Source organism: Heteronotia binoei, chromosome 2 (assembly GCF_032191835.1).
Source record: "Heteronotia binoei isolate CCM8104 ecotype False Entrance Well chromosome 2, APGP_CSIRO_Hbin_v1, whole genome shotgun sequence".
Taxonomy (NCBI): Eukaryota; Metazoa; Chordata; class Lepidosauria; order Squamata; family Gekkonidae; genus Heteronotia; species Heteronotia binoei.
This window is the reverse complement of record NC_083224.1, coordinates 28,167,052-28,186,648: the sequence shown is the minus strand read 5'-3', so window position 1 is coordinate 28,186,648 and position 19,597 is coordinate 28,167,052. Positions and strand designations below refer to the sequence as shown.

The following is a 19,597-nucleotide window of genomic DNA, read 5'->3' as shown; positions in this document are numbered from 1 at the left end:
AGTCCTCTGCCTGACTTGGTGGTCTGTAGCAGACCCCCACAATAATATCACTGTTATTTCTTACTCTTTTTATTTTTACCCAGAGACTCTCAACTGAGCTGCCATGCTCCGATTCACATATTTCCTCACAAGTATATACCTCCCTCACATATACTGCTATGCCTTCGCCCTTTCTCATTTGCCTGTCCCTTTTAAATAAGTTGTGAGTGTCAGTAAGGCCTATTATGTCATAGTCTCCTTCCTTTATTAGGACGTCCAGTTCCTCTTGTTTGTTTCCCATACTCTGTGCATTAGTGTAGAGACATCGGAATCTATGTTTTATGCATCCCGAGGGTTTGGTTTCTGTACAAGCCTGCAAGTTAACATTACCTAGCGTATGCGCCACTCTTTGCAAATCTTTAATGTTCTTATCTCCAGTTTCTGGCATCATACGAGGCTTTGAATTATTGTCTCGCTCACCCATACAATTTAGTTTAAAGCCCTCCTTACTAGGTTAGCAAGGCTATTACCAAACACCCTTTTCCCTACCGCTGTAAGGTACAAACCATCTCCTGATAGAAGACCACCATCTCGAAAGCATAAGCCATGGTCCAGAAATCCGAATATTTCCTGACGACACCATCGACGTAGTCAGTCGTTTATTTGAATTATTCTTCTTTCTCGTCCTAAGCCATGGCCTTCAACAGGAAGCACTGACGAGAACACAACCTGTATGCCCAGCTCCTTCACCTTCTGACCCAGAGCCACATAGTCTTTTCTAATATGTTCAGGGCTATGATGGGTGGTATCATTTGTTCCCACATGGATCAGCAAGAAAGGATAGTAATCCGTGGGCTTGATAAGACTTCCAATCCTTTCTGTCACATGCTGGATGCATGCTCCTGGCAGGCAGCAGACCTCTCGGGATGACAAGTCCGGTCGGCACATTTTGGGCTCCACCCGTCTGAGCAAGGACTCTCCAATCACCACCACCTTCCTCTTCCTATATTGGGGAGCAGAAGCTCCAGGCTTCTTATGCACAGGATCCTGAGAAGCTTTGTTCAAGCTTCGTGGAGGCTGGGGAAGTAGGCCTTGTTCCAATGGTTCAAAATCAGTTACTGTGGGGAGATCCTGGAACCTATTGCTGAGCAGCAGGGGCTCAGAACATCTCCTGATTTTCTTTCTCCTTCGAGTTACATTTTTCCAGGAACCCTCCTCCTGTGTTGGGTTTTCTTCTAATTGCTGAGATACCATTTCCTCTTTCTCCTCTTGTCCTTTCATGAGCGCCTCATGCATTTTGTCAAGAAAATCCTCACCTTCCTTTTTACACTGCAGTGTGGACAATTGTGCCTCCAGTCCCTGTATCTTCTCCTCCAACAGGGCCACTAACTTACACTTGCAGCAAGTGTAATTCGTGCTTCTCTCAGGTAGAAATACAAACATCCCACAGTCTTTACATGTCACTGCCTCTGCTCCCTCACCAGCCATACTGCTGCAATCCATTTCAAAATTTTCTTTATCTTCACTTATCTTTAAATCCCACTACCAACTGCCACTTGAAACTACTTGTGGGTAACTACACACCTATCTACAGAACCCCCAAGCTAGACCCCCCAGGCCAAGAGCCCTTTGGCTTGTGCCTCTGGCAAGGATGAGCCTTGCAAATTAAAGGCTCAAGCCCCTACCCACCTCTGACTCAACAGCCAGAGCAACAGCAGGCGGTGGGACCAGCAATTATCCCCAAGCAAACAAGCTCTCCTCACTCAGCAACATCTACACAAAAGACACTCAAAAGCAATCAGAAACCCCTCTCCAGCAGGAACCACAGCAGCCCTAGGTAATGCTCCCCAGCAGTTTTAGAAAAGCAAATCAAGTCTCACTCACCTTACCAGCAGCTCTCTTCGAGATCCAAGCACCTTCTCCTATTGCAGCTGAGACACTTCTACCAAGTTAATTACTTTCCAAAAGGGGAAATCCAAAATTCCTTGCTGATAAAGGAAATGTGACAAAATATATATTAGAAAATTGAGAAATATTTCCAAATTGTATCAAAGAGCTTGACCAAATCAGTGACTTTTGGTGCAATTTCAAGCCGAGTTGCTCCTTTCTGAGCCTATTGATGTCAGTGGACTCTGTTTAGGATCGTGCCTCAATCTCTCCTGATGTGGTTACAGCTATTAGCAGTGTGAAGTGGCAGCTGGGAAGTCCCTGATTCAAACTTGATCACAGCTATAAATGGGCTGAGTGACCTTAGGTGAGCTGATCAGCCATAGTCATGTGGAGATAATCATACAGGGCCTACTTTTTGAGGCCATTGTGAATATAACTATTAGAAGTGCTCTGAAGACTCATAGGATTGTTATCAGGCAAACTTTTTGCTTGCTTTTATATATATAAAACAAGGTTTTCAACAGATTTAACTCCAGAAAGTTTATAGTCTGAAAACCTTGTTGATTTCTAGGGTATTTCTGTCCTTGAATCTAGCTATTCTCCAGCAGAACAACACGGCTGCTCACCTGAAACGATACATAAAATATCTGAAGAAGCGAGGTGTGACTCATGGAAGCTCATCCCCTGCCACAAATTTTGTTAGTCTTTTAATGTGCTACTGGTCTCTTGCCCTTTTCTGCTGCTACGGACAGACTAACAAGGTTATCCATCGTGATCTAAGTTCATAAAATAGTTTACTTTGAAGTGTTCATCAAGGCTTGGAGTAAATTTTGCTATCCTTAAGTGGCACAGTTGAACAGTTCATCCACCTCCCTATGATCTTTTGCAGTGCGGTATAGAAAATGATGTTTGAGTTTACCTCTAAGATTGTGGCCTCTTTCAATGACACCCCTAAAAACAGCCTTGCTTCTTCTGTGGACCAAGGTTCTCTTCATCTTCTCTGAAATTTGTGTGTCAGCAGAGTCTCCAAGAGGCTGTTACTCTCCCAGTGTTTTTCTAATGCACATGATATGAACTGTTAGGTAACATTTCTCTGATGACAAGTTTTATTCCTATGTAGCACGCTTCTTAGGTCTGTTCATTCTTTGCAAGGAAACTTGGGAATATTTCCTGAAGTTTTGTACCTAGAAAGTACATAACTCTTGGAATTCCTTTGCACTTGGGTGGTGGTTGCGTTTAACCACTGGATGAGTGTAAGTGCATCCCAAGATTTAATGTTGCATAACTGAAAATCTAAACATACGCTGTTGAGCTTCTGAGCTATCTTTAGTAGCAGTCTGTTTTTTTATTATTATTTTTTTTAAAAAGCTTTTATTAAGCATGGAAATTTGATGCAATTTGGCATGCCTTTCTGGATAATTTTATTATAGATTTTTTGCTATTCCCTTGTGCCTCTTCCTTTGTTTTTTCTCCTTTCACTTTTAATGAATGTCAGCTTTAAATAACTAGATTTGAGCTCAGGAGAACCTTAGAGATGCACAAGATTTTCGAGGTATTAACTTTGCCTCTTGAAAGCTCATAACCCCTAAATCTTGTGGGTCTCTAAGGTGCTAATCTAGTAGGAGCACTTTCACACATGCTAAATAATTCAGTTTCAATCCACTTCAGCCGTTTGCAAGTGTATCTTGCCGTTTCCCACTGTTAAATCCAGCTGCAAAGTGGATTGAAAGTTTGTTATTTAGTGTATGTGAAAGCACCTCTATAGCTGCTCTACCGCAGACTGGCATGGCTCCCTTTGGAGCTGTCAACGTTAAATAATGTGTGGAATCTGTTATTTTATGTTGTTACAGCATCAGGTTGTTTTTCTTATAACTAATTTCTACATACTGATGTTTGCTGGAGATTTTTAGTAATAGTCCCTCCCCCCTAGTATTGCTCCTTTATCCAGACTTACAGCTGCCTATCCAAGAATGAGGCGACTACGGATAAAAAACCACCCCTCTAATTTAGCTCTTTTCCCTTGGCCATTAGGCTTCCCGCTGCCCATCTCTCACTCCCTGCTGCCCCTGGGTGGTGGCATCAGTCGTGGACTGAGGCCTCCGAGGCTTCGGGAAAGAGAGAGTGAAGAGAACGAGACAGCAGCACGGGAGCTGTTGTTTTCCAGGAGTAGCAACACCACCGGTGCAGCAAAAGTGGCCGGCCCGGAAGAAGGGCACCACCGAACCAAGCGCTGTACGTGCTACACCTACAAGGATAAGGAGTGCATTTATTACTGCCACCTGGACATCATTTGGATCAACACGCCAGAGTGAGTGGGGAAGGAATGCCTTCAAACTGGGGTGGGAAACTAGAAACACAGGGCCCTGGATCTGGAGGAGGAAGGGAGGAGGTTAGAAGCAGGGGTGGAATTCTAGCAGGAGCTCCTTTGCATATTAGGCCACACACCTCTGATGTAGGCAATCCTCCAAGAGCTTGCAGTAGGCCCTGTACGAAGAGCCCTGTAAGCTCTTGGAGGATTGGCTACCTCCGGGGTGTGTGGACTAATATGCAAAGGAGCTCCTGCTAGAATTCCATTCCTGGTTAGAACTAACCTCTAGTCATGTTGTTCCCTCCCTCTTAACCCCCCCCCCCCCAAAAAATTCTGACACAATGGCAGCTCAGATTAGTTATGGCGTCTGAGTGCCTTGCTGCCAAATGGTTGGCCCGTGCGGATGGAACAGCGACTGTTCCACATTAGCCAAGATGGCTTCATGGAAGTCCCTCATCAGAGGCATCTCTCCTTCAGAGTGCCAGATGCTGGGGGTGGAGACAAACAGTGGGAAGGCTGATTGCTTTCATGCCCTGTTTCTGGAAAATGTGGGGCTTGCTCTACTTGGGCAAAATGTGGTCCCTTGGTCTTGAATCCTGTCATAAATCTTTGCTGATGGAAGAGATTTGTCCCTGGAATGGGGTTTCTGTGATTTCCCCCTCCTGCTGTGCCTCAAAACATTCTCTGAAATGTTCCTCAGGAGGGAGGAGTTGGAGGTGGAATTGGCAGAGGAATTGGCAGAAATCACCCCTTCTTCTGTCAGCAGAAGTTTTCTATGCAATCTAGCCGGTGCCCTAATCCGGGAGTGCACTTCTTGAATTCCCATCTACAGTCACTGACTGTGTTGGTTTACAGAAACATTCTGGGGAGAACTGTAGTGTAACTTCTTTTTGTTAGGACCCACAAAGTATCAAAGAACAATGGGTGAACTTCCTGAACTGTTTGTCAGACAAGGGGGGAGGGGAAAGGGACGTGGGAATCGATGATTCGGGGTGTGATTGAAGAGCTTCAACTCTGCAGTTTGCAGAAGTACAGGGCGCATTTCAGACTCGGTTGGATTTCACAGCGTAGGGTGTGTAATAGGCATCTATATGCATGAGCAGCCACTTGGACATTGGAACAAAAAACCAAAATGTATGCTTTTCCAGAATATAAAAGCAGACAATCGGATGTCTCCCCAGCTGTGATGGAATATACGTGACTCTTGTACGGCAGAGCAAAAACTATGGTAGTCCTTATGTTAAATAGGTGGATATTAGTTTTGGGAGATGCATCAGGTAAAGAGTCAATGGAAGGCAAGCTGTGTGGTATTGCTTCATGATGGGAGGGTCACCTTGACCCATGGAGTAGAGCAATGTGAGGGACGGTGCCTTTGAATAGGGCAAACATCCCAACTATTTCAGGACTGCTTGGACTATCTCTTTCCAGCACCTGGGGCAAAACAGCAATAAATCACTGCTGAATTGTGCATGTAGTAATTTCTGGATGCCAAAATACCACTGGTAAGTTATGCAACCTACAGCAGCATCAAGTCTCTGGTAATTGTGAGTGCTTCTTTTCAAATATGCCGAGAAAACCCCGCGTCACCACCATTTAATGTTGCATAATTGAAAATCTAAACATACGCTGTTGAGCTTCTGAGCTATCTGAGCTGAGTTGGGGAAGAATCTTTCCTTACCAAGGGATGACCTTGGGCTTGTACTGAATATAGCTACAGCAGTGCGGCTTTGGTTTGAGAGCATTTCTACTAAAAATAGCGTATGGAGTCTATTTTTAAGGTTGCTGATGGAATAGGAACAAACACAATGGGCTATTCCATGGCCAAACACCCTGTTTTCCTCAGCTTTTTTTTTTTTTTGGTGGTAGATGTTATGGTGGCACAGCCCAATTGGATTGTACCAAGTTGGTATAAATGGAGGGTGGGTGGGGTGAAGATTTAAACTGTATTATGGATAGGGGGAGCTGGACATTCCTTTTGACTGATGCGTCTCCCCTCAATTTAGATTTCAGCTATTTTTCTCCCGGTGATGATTACTTCCAGTGTTGAAGTTAGTAGGAAATAAGTGGCCATGACATTAGCAGTTGGGCGGGGTGTGTGTGTGGTTAAAGATTTCAGCTCCTTTCTTCCAGTTTGCTGACCCCAATTCCACATTAGCCTTTGTCCCAGTCTCGTTTTCGGCTCTTGAGTTTGTGCGGGGCAGGGAGCAAGCAGGGAATGCGCAGCTCTGCTCCAGAGATGCCAGTGCAGAATCCGGGAAAAAGAGCCGCCATGAGGAGGCCCGCCCGGAAGGGAGGCAAGTGCTAAATGCGGAATCGGTTTTGAGGCTATGCATTACATGACTCTCACTTCATAGGGATTTGTCAGTAGTCCAACCTTTACCCCATCCTGTCTAGTCTGGCCCTCAGCTGGCAAAGAACTGTGGCTTCTGTAGCCAGCGCATGGATTAACTCAGGTGCATGCTGTAGCCATGTGGTTTTAGACCCTGTTAAGTTTTATTTATTTAAAACATTTCTGTGCTGTTTACCCACCCAGATAAGTTCCTTGAGGCTGCGAACATCAAAACAGCATTTAAGATGAAGTACATATACAATAATTAAATAAAAAACATGTAAACACACTTAGCGCTAAAGATAGGGAGGAGGGCCAGTAACAGTTATTGACGGTATGCCAAGCAAAACGAAACATGTCTTCACATGCTGGTAGAATGATAGAGGGAGACAAATGAGTCTCCCTGCGGAGGGAGTTCCGAGGTTTCAGTATCACGATTGAGAAGGGCCTTCATTGCATTGAGAATGCTCACTTCTCTTCCAGTCATCACCCTGGTCCGTTTGAAAGATGCTCCTCTTACCACTGACAGAAATCCCTAATTTCCTCCAAATTCTTAGTTCGGCCAAGGGCTTTTTTTTGGTAGCAGGAACTCCTTTGCATATTAGGCCACACCCCCTGATGTAGCCAATCCTCCTGGAGTTTACAGTAGGCCCTGTACTGAGAGCCCTGTAAGCTTTTGGAGGATTGGCTACAGCAGGGAGGTGTGGCCTAAGGTGCAAAGGATTCCTGCTACAAAAAAAAAAATCATAGTTCGGCATATATGGCATGGTGGACTTTTTTGCTCAGCACACTGGGGTACTTCTATCAAGCAACTGAGGCAGGCCCTTCAGGTGCTAGAAGGACTTCTGGGGCTGGTGGCATCACTTGTTGTGCCTGTCATCAGTAGGGATGGGCATGGATCAAAAAAAATTGAGGTTCACGGTGGTTGGAAGTTCGTGGGCTTCACGAACTGCAAACTTTCATGAACTTTTTCATTTTATGAACCAGTTCGTGATGGGGGGGGGCTTGCAAAAGCCATTTAAAGAGAATATGGCAGTGGCGTGACACAAGGGAACTCAGAAGGCATTGAAATGCCATTCAGAAGGCCATTGCCTCCTCCTGATCAGTGGTCTCCCATCCAACTACCGATCCTGCTTAGCTTCCAAGAGGTGACAAGGTTGGGCTATGCCATGCTGCCTTCCTCCCCATGATTCACTACTACTTCCTCTTGGGTGGTCAAAGGGACCATCCTGCCAGTGAAAAAGGTGGTTGAGTGCCTCCTATCCAGTCTTCATTTTGGGCAGGAACTCACAGCAGCGGAGCTCCAGAACATCTAATTTTTATTGTGCTCTTTCTTTCTTAACCCCTGCCCCTCAAATATTTGCTTCTGGGTTCCATTTTTCAAACCCCCTGTGGATTTTGCTGAACTCCATGATTTGACAAACTTTCTAATATTTCCCCCCACAAAACATGGGAAAATAACCAAAACATATAAAGCAGACAGATGGAAATCTTCCTCATGCCTCGTGCCATTGTGGCCACATAGGAGGAAGTAATTTAAAAAGTATGGTGGGAGGAAGGTTTTATTATGACAGTTATAATTCAAGAAGCATTTTAAGGTAGATGCTGAGCAGATATAATTCAGTACACCTTCTGGTGATGTCAGAGGTCTGTGGCATATGCAAATGAGTCATGCAATTGAGTTGTGCTAAAGAGCTCCGGCACCTCTTTTTCTACAAAATGACCCCTGCTTCTATCCTTTGTGTTTAACTGACCTTGGGACATGTTTTCTTGCTAGATTGTGAACCAGCATGAACCAGTGAGTATTTGTGCAATCCCAGTCATATTACATTGCTTATTATGCACCTCTTCCTATTGATTGCAATGACTTAACAGTGTGCAATCTCCCTTGAGCCTCAAGGGAGAAAGGCGGACTATAAATAACATTAATAAATGGATAAATAAAGAAGCACTGTAAGCAGCAGAATAAGAGGGATGGCAACACAAGCTGGATGCTAGGAGGTATACCATAGATGAGGAATGAACCAAGGGTCAGACCCAGGAAGCAATCCTCTCTGAGCCATTGCACTTCGACTTCTCGCTGCTCTACTGAATGTGTGTGAAAGAGAACATGAAGGCATCTTGAAGCATGTGGACTACCAGTAGGGCCTTCTGACACACTGCAAATACCAGCCACATTTACTCTGTCTGGTGTGTGGAATAGTTCCATCTGCTTCCTTTCTCTGTTCCCTTACGGCATTTTGGTGCACATTACAATTAGAGCAGGAATTCTGATCTGAATGAGAGTGCATAAGCCATTTGTGGGCACTACTCTGGAGGAATGGTGAGAGATTAATAATGGGATAAGAGGTTGCATTATGGTGGGACTTTTGAGGTCGATGAGTCCAGATTGCTTGGTAGGATCTGAAGGAATTTTGAATTCTGAGGCTTCTTATTCTTTGTGCTGGATGGCTTTTATTGGGTTTTGGGCTGTTTAATGATATGCACAGGAAACACTAAAAAAAAGCCATTCGTTTAATGGATTTTAAATTTGTACTAGCCTATTTTGTGGGCCTACGTGGGTGAAAGACCGGATTGAAGTATTCTATATGATAATCATTTTGCATGCAGTCTTTGTACAGTGGGTGTGCATGCACATACTTTTGTATGGAGTTTGTCAGCATCTTGCCTTGAAGTTCATTTGGAGTTGTGGAGCCAGTGGGAGATTTGAACCTGTTCAGACAGAGGCCCAGTTGCAACATCGAGATACAGTGCGCCTCGAGCAGGATCAGGTCAGGCAAACCAGATCAGGGGATCCTTCAAGTGAAGAACAGATTTGTGAAGTAAATCAGTAAAACCATCTGCAAAACTGCCCAAGGAAACTGAGCAGCAACACGGAAAGAGAGGAATTGAACGGGGCCTGTAGCCAGTCTGGGTAGAAGTTCCCTCCTGCTGTGAGCTTGCAAATTTAGGCTTGGTTTATGGTTTAATCTCTAGCTGTGCTTGCTATGGCCCCCCTCTCTTGGCTTGGAAGAAAGGCAGTTTGTTGTAATTTGCTCCGTCTGTCACACTTACTGAAGTTTCAGCACAAACCGAGACGATCTTGTTTCAAAGCCTTCTGTAACTGCACCGTAGGTTCCCTCCTGCCTCGATAGATATGTCTCCTGGGTCTTCCCGGAGTGTGGGGTCCTGCTTCAGATCGCGGTTGTGGCTCTTGTGGAAAATGACACAAAGCCTCTGCCTGTGGCATTTTCTCAGCATGAGATAGCAAGCTGAAGTGCAAGAGAGATATTCTTCTTTCCTGCTGTGCAAATGGAAGGGGACAAGATCCTGCAAATGTCCTTCTTGCTACAGGACCAGGGCCCCTGCTAGACGTCTTTCACATCACCTCCTACCCGATCTTTTTTTGAATTTGGTGATGCTGAGGGTTGAACTGGGATCTTCTGCATGCCAAGCAGAGGCTCTAACACTGAGCCTTCCCCCCCCCCCGGGTAAATAGTAATGCCAACCTTTTTATTGAAGTCATCTTAAAATTAAGTAATGGGACCCCACCACTCTTTTCTGGAGGCCTGGAAGAACAAATGGCACCAAAGTTTCAGAGCCAAATCCACCCTCTCTCCTAAAGACCACCCTCCTTCCTAAAGACCTACCAGATTGGATAAAAAGGTCCAACTGTATGGACCCCTGAATGAGGTGCCTTAGCCAACCTGGTCTCCCCTGTTTGCTGTGGGGGGAGGTATAGGACTTTTCAGGGGTCTGGAGTGAGTGTTTGGAGAACAAATAGGTCAAAAATTATAGAGCACCAAGTCCTTACTCTCCTAAAGAATTTACAAGTTTTAAGGGGATTGGTAAAAGGACAATTTTATGAACCCCTGAGGAAATTGTTCTCTAGCCATCCAGATTCTTTCTTATGAGGAAAATGCCTTGCTTGAAGCATTAAATCAATGAAACCAATCTCCAGCTCCCCCACAAGAGCACCCTGAAACTCCACCAGCAAACAATTAACCTGCACAAACAATAAAGCTCCCATATCTTGGCTCAGTGGCTTCTTGGATTGGCATACAGGCACACGTACCTCATTTCTTTTTTCTAAGGAAAAACTAAAGCGATACTGGCTGTATTCTGTTCAATATGCTTATTAAGTGGTGGCTTGACTTGAATGTACTCAAGTACTCAATGTACTCAAGACATGTCTAAATTTTGAATTTGCATTTATAACATTTTCACTGTCATCGGTGATATCATCACTCCCAGCTTTGTTTGTATTATGGCCTGATTAATTTTCTTCCACCTGAAATGGAGTAGTTTTAATTGTTTAATTGTTTTTATTGTTTCAACTGTTTAAATGTATTGCTAGTTTTAATTGTTCATTGTTCATTGTTTAAATTTGTTGTAATCTGCCCTGAGCCTGTCTGTGGATTAGGACGGAATAGAAATTAAAATAAATAAAATAAATGGATTCATAGAATGCACCCTGGGATTTGTAGTTTGAGATACTGAGAATTCTCTTAGAGATTCCTAACCCTTTCACAGAACTACAGGCTGCAGGGTTCTCTGGGAAGAAGAAATTGTAGTCTGAATACTTTATGGTTGTAGTAGAATACACCCTGTAGCCTTACCTGATACCTGCTACAGAGATGAACTCCTGCCCCTGCACTCAACTATCTGCACATTGGGGAGTCACTCATTCCCTGCAGTGCTCTAGGAATTCCTCTATGGCAGGGGTGTCAAACATGCGGCTTGGGGGGAGCAAATTAGGCCCCTGGAGGTCACCTATCAGGCCCTTGATCAACTGGCTCTTGTCTGCTTCCTTTCTTACTTCTTTCTTACTTCTTTCTGCATTTCAGCTTGCTTTACAAGGCTTGCTCAATCACACAGGCGCTACAGAGCAAAACCTCGATTTTCTCCATTGGTTGAGGCTCCTCCCCCTCCTGGTCCCTTGGGGAGGGAGGGAAAGAGCCAGAGCTTCCTTTGCCCAGTTCACTGGATCCCACTGGAGAAATACAAAGACCTTTTAGACCAACAAGTGCTAATGTTTTAAGCATGTTTTATTTTAAGGGTTAAAAAAATAAATCTTTAGTCGTATTTGTCTGTGTCCCTTAAAAAGTTTATATCTTTGCTACCTAATCTTAAATAGGTACACACATGGACTGGCCCAACACGGCCCGGCCCAACATGGCCTGGCCTGGCCCGACAAGGTCTCAGTTATGTCAGATCCGGCCCTCATAACAAATGATGTTGACACCCCTGCTCTATGGTCTTTACCATAGAGACTGGGGAATTCTTAGACAGTCCCAAAAGCTCTGGGATTTGTGGGTATAGGTCTGGCAACCCAGCTCGGGGTACAAAGGCACAGTAAATGTGCACTGGTTGATTTACATTGCTGTTTCACACTTCCATACTGTAATCCAGTGTTTACGCATTGTGTTGTTGGATTAATACAGCCGACCTATCAATGTTAAGCAGTTTCACAGTGGTCCTGGATTCAGTGCTGGGTCAGTTTTTGATTATTGAAGTTTAAAGAGGGAACAGGTGTGCATTACAGTGTTCTCTGGCTGCTTTGGAATGATGTCGGAATACTCATTTCTTTGATCTTTACACAGATGCAGATTGAGAAGACGCTGCTGTCTTTCTGACCGAAACTCCACTAACCTGCTTTCTTTGAATTAATAAATATTTGTATGGCTTTAATAGCGAATATCCAAATCCAGATGTAAAGAGAAATTCTGATACTCAAATTTATATCTCCCATTGTAGTAGTCGGTTGTCCCAGCTGGACACCAGAGATCGCAACCAGTGCCTCCTGTAGCATAGACAAAAATTTTCAATTAAGAACTCCTGTGTAAATGGCAAATAATTTCACTAAGCAAATGTGTATGTTTTTTGCGAGTCTTGGAAATATATGGATTAAACGTGTGCCATGTGTTTCCTTTTTGTTGCACTTTAACGATGGATTGGGCTTTCTGGCTTCCCTACATAGTATATTTCGATGGGCTCCTCAGAGTGGGAGTTTGCTGCTTCTTCCTCTTGATGCAGCCCACCAAAGTCCCCTAACATTTTATTCTTGGAGGTCTGTGAGCCCACAGGAACAAACTTGGGGGTCTGCAGTGGGAGGGAGGAATTGGTGGAAACAGTTGGCCTCTCTTCCGCAAACAGAAATGCCGTTCCATCAAAAGGAATGGTGGCGGGGGTAGGGTATGGGTTGGATCCGTGCCATCTGTGAAATGTTAAAACAGCCACCCAGGAACACTTCCATAGTAGTCTATAACTTCAGTCTAAATTCTACTCACTTTAATAAGTGGAAGAATTTTCTTCTTCGCTGTCAAGTTGCAGCCGACTTACAGCAACCCCGTAGATTTTTCAAGGTAAGAGACAAACAGAGGTGGTTTCCCATTGCCTGGCTCTGAATACCAACTCTGGACTTTCTTGGGGGTCTCCCATCCAAGTACTAACGAAGGGCAATCCTGCTAAGGTTCCAGAAGCTGATGAGATTGAGCTAGCCTAGGCCATCCAGGTCAGGGACAGAATGAGCTCGATGATAACGTGTATCTGAAATATGCTGCCATCAAATCCCATGCTAAAATGGTAAAGTCAAACAAGTGGAGAACTGACCCCATTCTGTGTAGGCCAAATTCTCTAACAGCATGATCCTATCTAGAGTTAACTTTAAGCCCGTTGATTTAGACTAGGGTGACTGTTTTGCATTGCGAGGTGAGGGGATCTTTGTGATGCACAAGTTTCTGAAATAGAATTGAACAGATGAAAGGCTGGGCTGTATGTGCTCCCACCTCATCTTGCACACAAAAGCTTTTCATCTAGCTCTGAAGCTTTTTAACAATTCGAGAGCCCTGGCCCGCTGGACTCCAGAATTAGGACTGCCAAGTCCAATTCAAGAAATATCTGGGGACTTTGGGGGTGGAGCCAGGAGACATTGGGGTGGAGCCAGGAGCAAGGTTGTGGCAAGTATAATTGAACTCCAAAGAAAGCTTTGGCCATCACATTTAAAGGGACTGCACACCTTCCTTCCATGCCTTCCCTCCATTGGAAATAATGAAGGATAGAGGCACCTTCTTTGGGGGCTCATAGAATTGTACCCCCTGGTCCAATTTTTTGGAAAATTTTGGGGTGTTTTGAGGAGAGGCACCAGATACTATATGGCAAATTTGGTGCATCTGCCTCAGAAAACAGTCCCCCTCCCCAGAACCCCAGATATTCACAGATCAATTCTCCATTATACCCTATGGGAATCGGTCTCCATAGGGAATAATGGAGTGTCCAGCAGACATTTCCCTCTCCCCCGGTTTCTGATGACCCTGAAGTGGGGAGAGGGCCTCCAAATCGGGAGATCCCCTGCCCTCACTTGGGGATTGGCAGCCCTATCCAGAACTGACGAGTGGAATGATGCTGTGGAAAAATAGTGGAATGGCTTGAGTGTCAAGAATCTCGAAGAGAAGTTGTTTATACCCCATTTTTCTCTACCCTAAGGAGTCTCAACGTTCAAATAGTTTATTACAGTCCATGACCAGAATACAAGAGATAAAAACGCAGATACTAAAAAAGGATATATAAAAATCCATTAATAGAGATTGGCAAATACCATCCAAGGAAAAAAGCCTCTGATCAGGGTTTATTCTGTTAATATGAATACTAAAACAAAATCTACTAACCTCTAACCTTAGACAGATATAAGTAAAATATACACTACTGCAGCTGGAATCTAAACAATTATGCTATTGAGAGTTAAATCTCCCTCTACCAGCATCTTTGATCCCGAGACATCCCCTAAGGAGTCTCAAAGTGGGTTACAATCACCTTCCCTTTCTCTCTCCACAACAGGCACTTTGTGAGGTAGGTGGCTCTGTGAGATTTCTGAGAGAACTGTGACTGGCCCAAGGTTACCCAGCAGGTGTCATGTGGAAGAGGAGTGGGGAATCAATCCTGGTTCTTCAGATTAGAGTCTGGGATAGAATTCTAGCAGAAGCTGCTTTGCATTTTAGGCCACACCCCCCCCCCCGATGTAGCCAATCCTCCAAGAGCTTACAAGGTTCTTTTTTGTAAGCTCTTGGAGGATTGGCTGCATCAAGGGGTGTGGCCTAATATGCAGAGGAGCTCCTGCTAGAATTCCACGCTTGCAATCGGCTGCTCCTAACCACTACACCACACTGGCTGAAGCATAGGGGAAAGAGCAAATAACTTTTGGGTCTTAGTCTGCTTCTACAGACTCTGGGTAAGGATGCTGCCTCTTCTCATTTTCAATGCTGATAAACTGCTAGTACTGGAAACAGAAAGAGTCGGCATCCACCTCTAGAGTGGCAGAACCCCAGATGTGACTCAAAGGCCTTCCCCTTTATTAAATAGAGGTCTTGTTTGCAAGATCCCTTTTCTTTTAAAGAGCAGAGCTAAATTGTAATGTGTGAAGCAGCTGTTGGTACCGGCACTGAAATTTCTGTTCTAAACCCTGTATTTGCCTTTGAGAATGATGTTTTATATGCAGCAGAACTTGCTTTCTGCTGTCTCAATTTCCGTTTTGTTTAATGGGGTACTTCTGACCCTCGGATTACATTTTAGGATCAGACAGAGAGAGCCATGACTGGGTTTCCTGTAGCAGGGCTGCATCGAACTCTTCCCTCCCCCTTTTCGCTTGTGCTGTTTTCCAGATGAGAATAATCCCCCTGAAGCTGCTATGGCAGATTTTTCTCTACATGACAAAGAGGAACTCAAGAGTGCGTGGCTGTGATTTGTGGCTGGGAAATAGCAGGAGTAGGAGTGGTTGACCCCTGCCCCTTGCCTCCGCCAGGGCGGCATCCCCTGATCTGAACCATCCCTTCCCAACTCTGGTTGCATTTAAGTTGTTGGAGTGGGGGGGGGAGCCCCGCAGGGTCACGCATCTTCTGCTGGCTTCTCTGGCTAAGCCCTAAAAACCTTCTGAGTTACTATAGGAAAAGAATAGTTGAATTGGAACGATGCAACATTCCTCATTCAAAAACAGTGTCAGGATTATTTCAGATGATGGACTGCTTTGGACCAACGTACCTAAGGGCTGTCTACCTGACTACTAATCTTTTGAGGCTTCTTTTTGAGGGGGCATCTTCTGAGATTAGGTGAGCAGCTGCCTGAGAGATGGCCTTCACAGTCAGGGTACCAAATGGAACTCTCTTCCCAGAAGGATTACTTTGTCACTGCTTTCTGCCAGTAGGTGAAGACTTGTTTTGTTTGACGTTCCTTCGGTGATCCCTCTTTCCTGCCCCATACTTTAATTGCCTCCATCCATCCATGATCCCAACATCCCATCATCAGTGTTCTCTCTAAGCTGCAGAGTCTCGTGAGCAAAAATTCTACTTTTTGAGCTACTGGCATTAAAGCTTTGAGCTACTGCATAAATTATTGTGCTCTGGGGTCATCCTTCCTGAGCTAAGACAAAAATGTGTGAGCTGGAGGCTAAAAATCTGTGAGCTCTATCGTGTTTTTGAAAGAAATAACTCCCCCAGTTGGTGTTTCCCATGACACCTTTGATAAGAATGTAGTTCATTTCTCCCATTGGGAATCTGTTCCTTTATAAAAACTTCTAACAAGTCATGGGCTTGCCAACCTCCAGGCCTGGAGATTCCCAGAGTCACAACTGATCTCCATACTACAGTTCCCCTGGAGTTCCCCTGGAGAAAAATGGTTGTTGTGAAGAGTGAACTCTATGGCATCATGCTTTGCTGAGGTTTTCTCCTTTCCACCCCACGTCTCCAGGAGTTTCCCACCCTACAGTTGGCAACTGTAAATAAGTGGCCTGTTGGGCCAAAGCAAGCATATGAAGATCATGGATCTCCTCCTCCTCCTTTTCTGATTTATATCCCACCTTTCCAGCCAAAGCAGGCTTATTAAAAGACAAATTAACACAGCAGTGATTCAGCAGCAGTTCATACTAGGGACTCAATACCATTGCTATTACACAACATTGAGGAAAGATTCTTGTGTCCTGGTTGTTGGTTCTCTGGGGTAACTTGTCGGCCACTGTGTGAAACAGGATGCTAGACTAGATGGACCACAGGTCTGATCTAGCAGGCCTCTTCTGATGTTGTTATGGGGCTGAGGAGGAAGAAGAAAATTGGGATTTGTAACTTTTAGTCCTTGCTTGGTTTTGTTAATAGAAGCTGGGCTCCCTTTGCTGTTATCGGTGAAAGGGAGAAGGTGTGTCTCTCTGAAACCTAGGGTTGCCAGCTTCCATGTGGGTGCTGGAGATCAGCCTGAATTACAACTCACTCCATAAATCACTTATTTATTATTTATTTGTTTTAAAAAACGTGTATTCCGTTTCTCCTGGAGCAAAAGGCTGATTTGGAAGGTGGACTGCAAGGCATTATACCCATACTGAGGCCCCTCCCTTCCTCACTCTCCCAGTCTATACCCTCAAAATATTCCTGCATTTCTGAACATAGAATTCATAGAATCATAGGCTTGGAAGATACCTCCAGGGTCATCTAGTCCAACCCCCTGCACAATGCAGGACATTCACAAATACCTCCCCCTAAATTCACAGGATCCGCATTGCTTTCAGATGGTCATCCTAGCCTGTGTTTAAAAACCTCCAAGGAAGGAGAGCCCATCACCTCCCGAGGAACCCCGTTTTGGCACCCCTATTCAAACTTGTAGTCTCATCCTTTAAAATTCTCCTAAAAGAGCAGGTAGCAAGTTTTGATTAGCGAAACTGAGCAGATGTTGGAGGGCAAATCCCCTCTTCCTTGTCATATGGACATATGAACAAATGGACATATGAAGCTGCCTTATACTGAATCAGACCCTTGGTCCATCAAAGTCAGTATTGTCTACTCAGACTGGCAGCGGCTCTCCAGGGTCTCAAGCTGAGGTTTTTCACACCTACTTGCCTGGAGATGCCGGGGACTGAACCTGGGACCTTCTGCTTACCAAGCAGATGCTCTACCACTGAGCCACCGTCCCTCCTGTTCCGTTCTGAATCGTAGCTGTGCATGCAAATTACCTTTTTTGCAAGACTGATGGAGATTCATAATCTTCCTGGCATCAGTGTTGGTGCACTACTGCTCTTCCCTTTAGTTTTGTTGGTGATAAATGTATTCGTTTGCATTGTTTGTTTGTGTGAAAAGACTTTTGAATTCAGCCCTTGAATTAGATTGCCCTCTTGATTTGAAGTCTGTGTCATGAAATGTACGTATTGCTTCCCGTGTAGGAAAGCTCCATGTGCATGTTTTGATATAACCCCTTGCAAACTCTTGTGTGTTGAAATGAGGGAGTCATGTTTTCTCATCTGCTCTCGGTGCACCCGCATTTGTCCTGTGGAGAAAATTAATCTCGGGTTAAAAAATCTTGCCTGAGGTAGCCCAGAATTGACATCTGAAATTTGAAAGTAATAAGCATCTTGGCCCTGGCTTGCTTTATCCGTGCAGACATTCCAGTAGTTCTGGAGTTATTGATCCCAACTGAATTCTCTGTGACTGAATCCTCTTGATCCCAGCAGGAGTCTCCATATGGGCTTGCTGGTACAGGTCCTTAATTTGGACAAGTTGGATGGCTTCCTGTGAATCAGTCATGTGGCAGGGACTGCAGATGTACTATACAAAAAGGGGTAAAGATAGAAATCACAGGCTTTTCTGCTTCAAATTCAGGTGGTCCAACTCTGCTCCCCCATCCCTGTGGGTGAAAATCCAGACCTCCATAGCTCTGTCCCACTTGTCTCCTTTACAGTTTCCTTATGGCTTTTTTTAGTGATACTACCAGGCCTCATTTTGGGCAGGAGCTCATAGGAGCAGAGCTCTGGAACATCTACATTTTATTGTGGTCATTCTTTTTTAACCCTCCTGCCCAATAATTGTTTCTGGGCTCCATTGTTCAACCCCCCCCCCATGAAAATTTTGCTGAATTCTAAGATTTGGCAAACTTTCTACTATTCCCCCCCCCCCAAAAAAAAAGGGGTGAGGGGAAATGATCACAACATATAAAGCAGACAGAAATCTTCATCATGCCACTGTGGCCACCTAGGAGGAAGAAATTTCAAAAGCATGATAGGAGTAAGGTTTTATTATGATTATTATAATTGAAGAAGCATTTTAAGGGAGTTGCTGAGCTGATAGAATTTAGTACACCTCCAGGTGATGTCAGGGGTGTGTAGCATATGCAAATAACTTGTACTAATGAGTTCCAGCACCTCTTTTTCTATGAAATGACCCCTGGATATGATAATATGCCAGTGTAGTGAATACCTTAGGGACCATCACTCCCCTCACGTTCTCCAGATGGTACTTGGATCAGGAACACAAAATCTATTATGGATCCCTGGGCCGAGGGAGCCAAGACTGAAAACAACTAGAGAAAGAACCTTCTCCATCGCCGCCCCCCACTGGTGGAACCAACTGCTTGAAGAGGCCAGAGCCTTGTGGGACCTTGCCCAGTTCCGCAAGGCTTGTAAGATGACGCTATTTCAGTTAGCATTTAACTGAAATGCTGACCACCACCACTGAGACGCTAGATCCAATGGAGGCTTAAGATCATTGAACGCTTTCTTAAATCTGTATCGAAACTAACACCAAATTATTTTTAAACAGTTTAATGCTTTTAATGTAAATGTTTTTTATTGTAAGCTATGTATTATGAGCCGCCCTGAGCCTGCTTCAGCGGGGAGGGCGGGATATAAATCCAATAAAATAGAATATATAGGGCACTCTCGTGCTGGAGAAGCCTGGAGCCAAATCCTTCCTGACTCGTGAAGTTCGGTGACTGTCTAATCTTCCTCGAAGTATTGTTGGGAGGTTAAAGTTGGCAAACTCTGTAAACGTGGTCCTCCTGAGCTCCTTGCAGGAGTGTTGGATGCAAATAATTAAGTATGAGGGAGCTCAGGTCCTTCCTAGTTAGACTGGTCTGTTCTTCTCTATAATCTCTGAAAATGCTCTGTGGGGGTTGCAAGACTCTTAAGTGAGACCTGGAGTTCTGTGGCATTGCAACTTATCTCTGGACTGAAGAAGTCACTTCTCCTAGAGCAGTGGTGGCCAAACTGTAGCTCAAGAGCCATATATGCTTCTTTTGCACATGTTGTGTGGCTCTCGAAGCCCCCACCGCCCTTTCGGCTGGCTTGGAGAAGGCATTTTTCTCTT

The 19,597-nt window shown here is 44.6% G+C and overlaps 1 protein-coding gene across 1 annotated transcript in view; it reads left to right on the top strand.

The window, feature by feature from the left end:
* The window catches only part of EDN3 (endothelin 3), a 58,325-nt gene that overhangs the window by 4,267 nt on the left and 34,461 nt on the right, over window positions 1-19,597 (top strand). The window contains exon 2 of the mRNA XM_060230730.1: window positions 3,901-4,177. Coding sequence (XP_060086713.1) covers window positions 3,901-4,177 — 277 coding nt within the window. The remainder of the gene's footprint in view (window positions 1-3,900; window positions 4,178-19,597) is intronic.